Consider the following 8882-nt stretch of genomic DNA (forward strand, 5'->3'; position numbering starts at 1 on the left):
ATATATATATATATATATATATATATATATATATATATATATATATATATATATATATATATACATACACACATATATATATATACATACACACATATAAAACAGTCAACTGATGAAATGCAATACAGGTTTGTTGCACTACAGAATTCATTTGCAAACATGATGTTTCAACTCTGTAGAGTTGAAAAGAGAAGGCAATACTTCAAGCTTTTCCCAATGGAATTATATAAAAAATAATATGAGAGTGGGGTGGAGGCCAACGCAGATGTGAAATTCATCATCAGCATCTTTCAACTTAAAAATATAAATAAAAACAAATTAATATTGGAGAATTGTTATTTCATTAATATTACATATAATACTAAGGCAGCAAACTGCAGAATTGTTAGCACACCAGGAAAATTGCTTAGTGGCATTTCATCCATCTTTACATTCTGAGTTCAAATTCTGCCAAGGACAACTTTGCTTTTCAGACTTCTGGGGTTGATGTAATCAACTTATCCCCTCCCATGAAACTGCTGACCTTGTACCAAAATTTGAAATCTATATTACATATAATATGAAATGGTAATTAAAGTAATAAGTAGCAGTTTTAACCCTTTTGGTACCAACCCATTTCAAAACTGCCCTTGGTTCTGTAATACAAATTTCCCATTTAAAAAAGTGATCTAAATTAAAATCTTCATCCAATATACCAGTTTAAAAATGACAGTTATTTCACTAAATTCATTATTTTCAAAATCAATTGAAATAAGCAAAATGTATTTCAATGAAAATATAGTAGCAAAAGGGTTAAATGTGAAAAGTTACAAAAAGCAGACTGCTACAGAATTTAAAAAGCAAAAACAATAGAATAAAAAGCAAAAAAATAAAAGAAGACACACAAACGCCAGTACTTACCGCATATCAAGGCATCCCTTAGCAAGTGAAAACAATGATGTGTCTGTGAGTAGACAGCAATTGGACACACAAAGAACTTGTAACTGATGGCAATTTTGACTTATCTGTTGAATACCTTCATCAGTTATGTGCTGCAATTAATAAAGGAAAGTTAATGAAGGGTGGAAACAATGGCCAATAGATTCTATTCAGAGTAACAATTATAACCAGATAATAAATGATTGCAATAAACAATAAACTGAAGTAAAATTATAATATACGAAATTAACAATAAACTAAGATGTAAGAGATATCAATATGAAACGAGTGGCAAAAAAATAAAAACAACAGTAATAACCAAGCTAATAAGGGAGGCCTCTAAATAGCTGTAACTCAAATCGTTAGAAATAGCAGCCAAATCTCTTCTGAGATTCTTAAAAAAAGAAGGATACACAAAATGATGTTGTCCTCAAAATATTATTTGAATAAGATGGAGTAATCATGACAGCAATGTCTTATGGGTCCACTTAGAGTCAACCTGGGGCTATAGTAGAAAATACTTGTCCGAGGTAATATACAGTGAGACAGATCATGTGGCTGAGAAGTGAATTTCTTCACCACACAGCCATCTGCATTCAAAAACCTATGATATAAGAAAAAATCTCTGGCTTGAAAATGAGGTATATGCTGACAGGAAGAACACCTGGTCATAAAATTCTGTCTCAAATGACTCCATACAACCCATGCTAGCATGGAAAAACAAGCACTAAATGAATGAATATGGCCAAATGGAACTACTGACTTTCTGACTAAAATATTTGCATACTACAGTCAAGCATCGGGCACCTTTTGAGTGTTGGGCCTCAAGGAGGCAATGACAAATAACTGAGACCATTGGTAGTATGCTGTGTTGAGAAGAAGACCCATCAAGTCAAGTGAAACCACAGTCATGGCAGATACTGGTGTCACGCAACTGGTACCCATGCCGATGGCATGTAAAAGTACCCACTACATTTTCAGAATGGTTGGCATTAGGAAGGGCATCCAACTGTAGAAACCATGCCAAATCAGACTGGACTCTGATGCAGTCCCTCAGGTTACCAGCTTTGGCAACCTATGCCAGTATGGGCAACGGATGTTAAAACATGATCATGATGATGATGACTAGAAGACTAAATGAACAAGAGAATACTTACTGAGCAGCTGTTAAGGTTCAGAGTTAGTAGGTTGCTGCAGCTCATGGCCAGTGGAGCTATGCCATCATTAGTAATCTGTTAAAATAAAATAAAAATTCAATATGTTTTTCTTAAATCACTCTCTACTGTTTTGAAAAAATAAAGAGACATGTACCCAAGATAATGTAATCCTGAATTCATATTTTAAACAAAGATGGGATAATCAATACCTGAATATGTTTCATCATTATCATAAATTTGCATAATCAGAGCTAAACAAGAACAAGGCTTCTGATTCTAATATTATATTACCAGTGCAGCACTAGTACTATAACAAATTCTGAAATCCTAAGTAACTATTATAGACATGCTAGGAAGTGTGGGATCCAATTAGAGAATTATCAGTGGGGCCCTCTACTCTACAAAAGCTGAAGATTGAGGTCCTACGCTTTGTGTTGTATGCCCATCCCAGCCAAAAAGCATTAATCAGATATACTAAAAATTCATCATAGTGTTCTCTGTTTGAGCACAGGTGTGAGATCCCTCTTTTGGTGTGAGGCCCAATTTGAACAAATCTAATTGGCTTAAAACTGACTTTGTGTATAACTAAGAAGAATAACTTGAATACTGAGTTCAAATCCTCCTAAAGTCATGGCATAAGCACTGAGTGCTATATTTTCCAGCATGTGAGCCAATATAGTATATAGTAAAAACATGTAGTATAAATATTTCAACATTGTCACTATCTTTCCAAATCCTGCAGCATTCTATATGGAATTTTTGGTTCTACAAAGTCATTTTGATATATAAGTTGACCTATTCTTTTTGGTTGCAAATTTTGGTCTGAAAAAATTAGACTTGCATGCTGAAAAATATGGTAACTATTTGAGTGTATACATTATGAGCAATTGTAAAATTGGTAGGATTACTTGAAACTCAACCAATAATATGTGGTTGAAAAACATAAAAAAAGGGAAAAAAGTAGACTGTAAACATAAAAACACTACTCACTTGATGACATCCTTTGGAATAGAAAGATTTTATTTTCGGGCAGCCTTTGGCCAAAGCATCTACCCCATCATTGGTCACTTGACTTGACCATGATATGTTGAGATATTCAAGATTTGGACAACCCTCACTGAAATAATTGAAAGTATATTGAATGAAATTCATCAAAATGTTACATCCTCCAAAATACTGAAATTTGGAGGATCAGTTAATATATTTCAAACAAAATTTATAATAAACAATTTATTTATAATATCCAAATTTATTCTTCAAGTGAAATAGTTCATCTCAAATAGTAAAGTCTTACATATGTGATTTATTGAGCTGAAAACCTTTGATTAGTTGAGATTATCTATGGAATTATTAAATGAAATGTTCTCCAGAGAGAATTCAAAACAATTTGGAAATATAAAAACAATGTAGATGACTGAGAATTTTAAAAATTGTATCATTTATTTTCCCCTACTTTGTTAATACCCAAAGTCTCCATAAGCTAGTTACAACCATTCCCTGGTATATCTTTTATGATCCAAACTATCATCCCAAGTACTTTATAATTTTTAGTACTAGGTTTACATCATATGAGTTTTTCTCCCTTGCAAGTAACAAGAAATGTTTCAATTTCACAGCTGTTTCGCTCATATGCACTGATAGGTATATATGATTATATGAAGCATCAAACAAATATTCCTGCAATTAGAATTTTTACAGCTTTCCTTCCATTATCACCAAAGAGTTACCAAAATTCTAACACAGAAGTGTCATTATTCTTGGATTGTGCCATACTGGATTTGTAACAGGAAACTTCTCTTACCCAGCATAGTTTATGATTTTATCCACCAAACAACAGCTGCTGACCAATGATTATTGCATTCCGGTCATGACCACCTTGTATGTATATAGGACCTCAATATCCAATCTCTTTTCCCATTCTTTTTTGAAGACAGTAGATTTGAGGGAGGGAGAGAGAGAGAGAGAGAGAGAGAGAGAGAGGAAGATTAGGCTGCTATTTCTAGCTGGTGAAGCAGCCACACACAGGATTATTCACAGGCCTTCCACTGCTGCATGTACAGCAGCTTAATGGATAAGAACATTGCTACTCTTAACTCAGGAAAAAATGAAAAAGTCCCTAGTTGGAATTCAGTCTGAGACAATGCACAAATCCAAGAATAAGACACCAAATGACAACTGAAAATCAAAACATAGTGTAGATATCAGTAAATAAACTACCAGTGCAATAACAGTGTTGTGACCAGATGTTATACTACATTACAAATATATCTGTGAATTTGTCATCAACACTGTATGTATACATAGATGTAAGCACTTTGCTTGTCTTACAATATCTTTGTGAGCATAAAAACAGAAATCAACCAGCTTCATTCCTGTATTGCAATTTCATCAACTCAGGTACTGAATTTTTTATTTTTTTTAGTTTAATGCTCATGAAGATATGCCTTATAAATTTATTTCTAAAAGCTTAAATAAATAGGATAACTACTTTGCATATACAATGCTTATTTGGCACACAGTTCAATTAATAAATAAAAATTTATTGGAAAATTTTTTATATCTATATGTACACACACACATAGCCATGGCCAAAAGTTTGGAACATAGGTCTGAAAATTAGAATTTTATATATTAAATGCCCAAATATATATGTTGTATATGTTTGAATTGAATTATACTTGGGCATAATAATTTTAATTTCTTAAAAAATGTTCCAAATTTTTTACCATGACGATATACTGAGGGAAGAGACAGAAAGAGAATCCATAAAATTTTAATTTGAAATATTCCTTGTATTTACCTCAAAAATTTCAAAGAATTGTTTGAAATTTCTGTACACGAGGACAAATTTAATCGAGATAACTTCACACAATATTTCCCTAAACTCTGACAAGTTCTGGAAAAGAAGAAATATATAGAAAGAAATTAGGATTTTTTTTTTTCTTTAAACTTTATCAATTAATCAAAAGGAAATAGAACAGTGCCCAGATAGTCAAATAAAAATTTTTTTTTTTTAAATTCCTGTTTACAATGTATAGCTTTCAGAAGATACTACAGGCATATCACAAATAATACCATTATTATCAAAATAAACACGAAAATCTATTTAAATAGGAACTATAATGAATTTCACTTTTCAATCCCACTACTCTAAAGGAAAATATAGAATCAAAATCTTTGATAAACATAAAATGTTTGTGTTTCATTCATAGAGAGATGAGCATGAAACTAAAGCCAGTAAGTTTGAAGTTTAAAAAGTACATAGTGCAATAGTGCTTTAAATGTAAATCAATTTAAATAGCTGTAAAGCTGCTTTTGTTTTTTTCTTTTACAATTAACAAATATATAAAATAGTAAGAACATATACACCTCATATAAATAGCTGAATTCTTTGCTTTTAGGGAGTTTGAGGAGAGACAGAATCTGTGGACTGAGGGGATAGGAATAAGTGGATAAGGTTTGTAAGCAACAAATACATAAGTACACACAAATATACATACAATCAATACAGAATTGAGACTGCATGGTTACACTTTCATCCGCCTGCACAGTATCTTATGCAAGCAGCTTCTAGCAAAATCTGTGTCCTTCCATTTGCTAAGATGTTGGGGCCTGATTTTTGAAAATGACTTGGCTCACACAAACAAACATTATTGGTGCATGCATACACAGGTAAACAATTAGATGTGTGTGCATGTACATGAAATAGTGGTGGGATTATGTGTATATGTGCATGTATTTGTGTATGTATGCACCAACAGCAGATGACTTTCTCTCTCTCTCTCTCTCATTATATACCTGATTCGCACAAGTGTCTCAGCACAATTCACTGTCATAAAGACTGGACATTTCTTTATGATCTCTCTCTCTCTCTCTCTCTCTCTCTCCCTCTCTCTCTCTCTATATATATATATATATGCAGTAATATCCGTGTTCCTAACTTCCTTTGAAAATATGTGTAACAGTATGTTCTGGCTACAAAGTTTTCCCAATAACTGAATTCTAAATTTCTTCATAAAATATGTGTACCAGTATCCTGGATAAAGGAATTTTCCCAACTGTCTATACATTAACAATTGTGTTCTTAACTCCTTTCGTAGAAGATATGAGCTGGTATGTCTGGAATATGGGTGTTACAAACTATATAATAACAAGTGCTTCTTAAAATAATTTTATTATTGAAACAGAGATTGGTACGTGACAGTAGATAATGGTCATAGAGCACAACAGCAAGAACTGAATTGAGAGCAGCAGAGAAGATGCAGGGTAAGATTGAAGAAATAAGAATTAAGAATAAAGGGAGGAGAATCACAATGAGAAGTGCTAACTCAAAAGGAAAGAAATGAAATTATTGCAAGAAACAGAGTTAGAATGTGTTATATAATGAATGATGAGGCTAAAGCTAAGGGGGAAAGATTAAGAAATGTCAATCAAGAATGAACCTTCATGGTAGGCAAGAATATTTTGCACAAGCCAGGATGTGAAAACAGGCAAAAAGAGAATAGACAAAATTTCTTAAAGATTAATAAAAAGAAGAAGACGGAAATGGCAGTATATTATTACCAAATAGGAGGAGGTTTGTGGTTAACACTGTACCACAAAAACGAACTGTAGAATTTCCACGGGAACTACTTACATTTTAAGGCCCTTCAACACCAGTTTGGTTAGCCAACCAGGGGAAACAACTCCCAACCAACAATATTAATACAATAGAGTTATGTCCCTTACATATAAAACTGTGCATTACGGGAAACTCACTAAAAATACAGGAAGCAAATGAGTGCTTAGCATTGGCAAGAAGTGGAACATATTAAAGGACTATATTGTATCACCATCTGTATCGTATCATCATCTTCATTTTGACGCTCACTTTTCTTTGATCCAATAAGCTGGGCAGAATATGTTGGTACAGACTTCTACAGCTGGATACCCTACCTGTCACCAACCCTCACCAGTTTCCAAGTTAGGTAACATTTCTTCAAAGCTAGACATGTTTTCATAGAAGACTGGTAACACAAGATACCATTTTGCATGGTGGTAGTGATGGCGCTTGTTCACAGCTATCATGCAATGTCAAGACAAAAAAAACAAACACATACGCACACATCTATATATACATGTGTGTGCACACATGCACACACACTCACACACACACAATGGGGTTCTTTCAGCCCAGGATAATAGAAGACACTTGCCAAATAGTTCCACTGCCTGACTAAAGCTAAACACTAACAGACCTCCATTAACAACACACCCTGTTCCCAACCTACAACTGTCAAGCATCTACTTTCCTCCTTTCCTTCTCGTACAACTACTTTTTCTGTCTACCTACACCGCACCTAATTTTCTTCCACTTTATCCCCATCTCCCAAAGTAAACCATAATCTGATGGCAGCTACTTAGCTGAAATTTAGAAGTCACTGTCAATTTTTTCCTCAAAAAATTATTATGAACCCAACTAAAAAGAAGTGAGTGATCATTCAGTTTAACTCTTTAGCATTTAAACAGGCCATATCTGGCTTGAATATTCTACTTGTTTTATGCTAAAACTAACCAGATCAGGCCCCTCACACCTACCCTGCAATGTCATTCTAAAAATAAACAATCATATTTTCGAAATATCAAAGCTACAATACAGGATTAATTTTATAAAATGTGAATAAATAAATATTACATTTGACAGAGTAATCTTATTATTAAAGAGCTAATGTTAAATTACTTTTATAATTTCACACAAATTCTGATCATGTCAATTTCGGCTGTCCTTCTTCTGAAGTCAATAATATCAGTACCAAACAACATACTGGTGCTAATATAACCTACCAAAGCCTAATATAATCTACCAAAGTGGTACTCTAGGATTGGTCGCATTCCAACAGTTAAAACCAGTAAAAACTGAAAAGAATTTTATGCACACAATTTATCACTAACTGGTTACTGTTGGATCAATAAAATGTTGATGCATATCACTTCACCAAATCATATTTCTAACACAGTGTGGTAAAGTGACTAATAACACTTTGCTAGCCAAATGTTAAAAATTTTACTTCACACACTAATTCAAGTTCCGACCAAAGTGGATCTCATCACTCAGTTTTCCATAAAGAGGTAAGATCTGCTGAGGTTGAATGGTTCTTGTGTTCACCAAGCTGTTTACCTATATCTAACCTTTCTTGAAATTATTGTTCTGGCTCAATGCTAATAAAAGTTTTATTCAAGTAAAAACCAGATATTCCAGTAGTAGAGGAAACGAGCCTGCTACATGAACTGTGATACTTGTAGCAAATATTCTTCTGTTTCATTTACCAAATTTTGTATGGAATACATAAGTACAGAATCAACTTCAATATACATTACACTGAACAAACATATTTTAACAAATATAGGTTGATGCAAAACAAGTCAGTCTCAGCAAGATTCTAACTTAGAATAATAAGGCAGCAAGCAAACAAGATGCATAAACACCAAGAATGTCACCATCCTAATGATATCATAACATACACACACATGAAAAGCGAAGGTATTTCAGTTCAGACAAAATCACTCTATGATCACTGGACATCATCTGATGACATCAATTTCTCCTGGTCAAAGTTACATTCATCTTTGGTGAATGAAGGAAGTAAAAAGGTAAAGGCAACCCTTGGACATTGTTGTTCCAAGTTCTAGAATATAAGCAAGAAAGAGCACAACACTTTCCATGAACAAGATGCCAGTCTGTCGCAAGGTTACTCATTTACAACTGAGTAGACTGAGCAAATGTGAAGTGTTTTGATCAAGAAAATGACACATTGCCTGGTCTTATAT

At 33.3% G+C, this 8882-nt stretch overlaps 1 protein-coding gene across 7 annotated transcripts in view; it reads right to left on the reverse strand.

Moving 5' to 3' along the window:
* LOC106881021 (F-box/LRR-repeat protein 20) overlaps positions 1–8882 on the reverse strand; it is a 413298-nt gene that overhangs the window by 13699 nt on the left and 390717 nt on the right. For all 7 annotated transcript variants that reach the window (XM_014931205.2, XM_052966264.1, XM_052966263.1 and 4 more), the window contains 4 exons: positions 4876–4971; positions 3066–3192; positions 2076–2150; positions 901–1031 (listed from right to left, as the gene is read on the reverse strand). In XM_014931205.2, coding sequence (XP_014786691.1) covers positions 901–1031; positions 2076–2150; positions 3066–3192; positions 4876–4971 — 429 coding nt within the window. The remainder of the gene's footprint in view (positions 1–900; positions 1032–2075; positions 2151–3065; positions 3193–4875; positions 4972–8882) is intronic.

Source organism: Octopus bimaculoides, chromosome 3 (genome assembly GCF_001194135.2).
Source record: "Octopus bimaculoides isolate UCB-OBI-ISO-001 chromosome 3, ASM119413v2, whole genome shotgun sequence".
Lineage (NCBI taxonomy): Eukaryota > Metazoa > Mollusca > Cephalopoda > Octopoda > Octopodidae > Octopus > Octopus bimaculoides.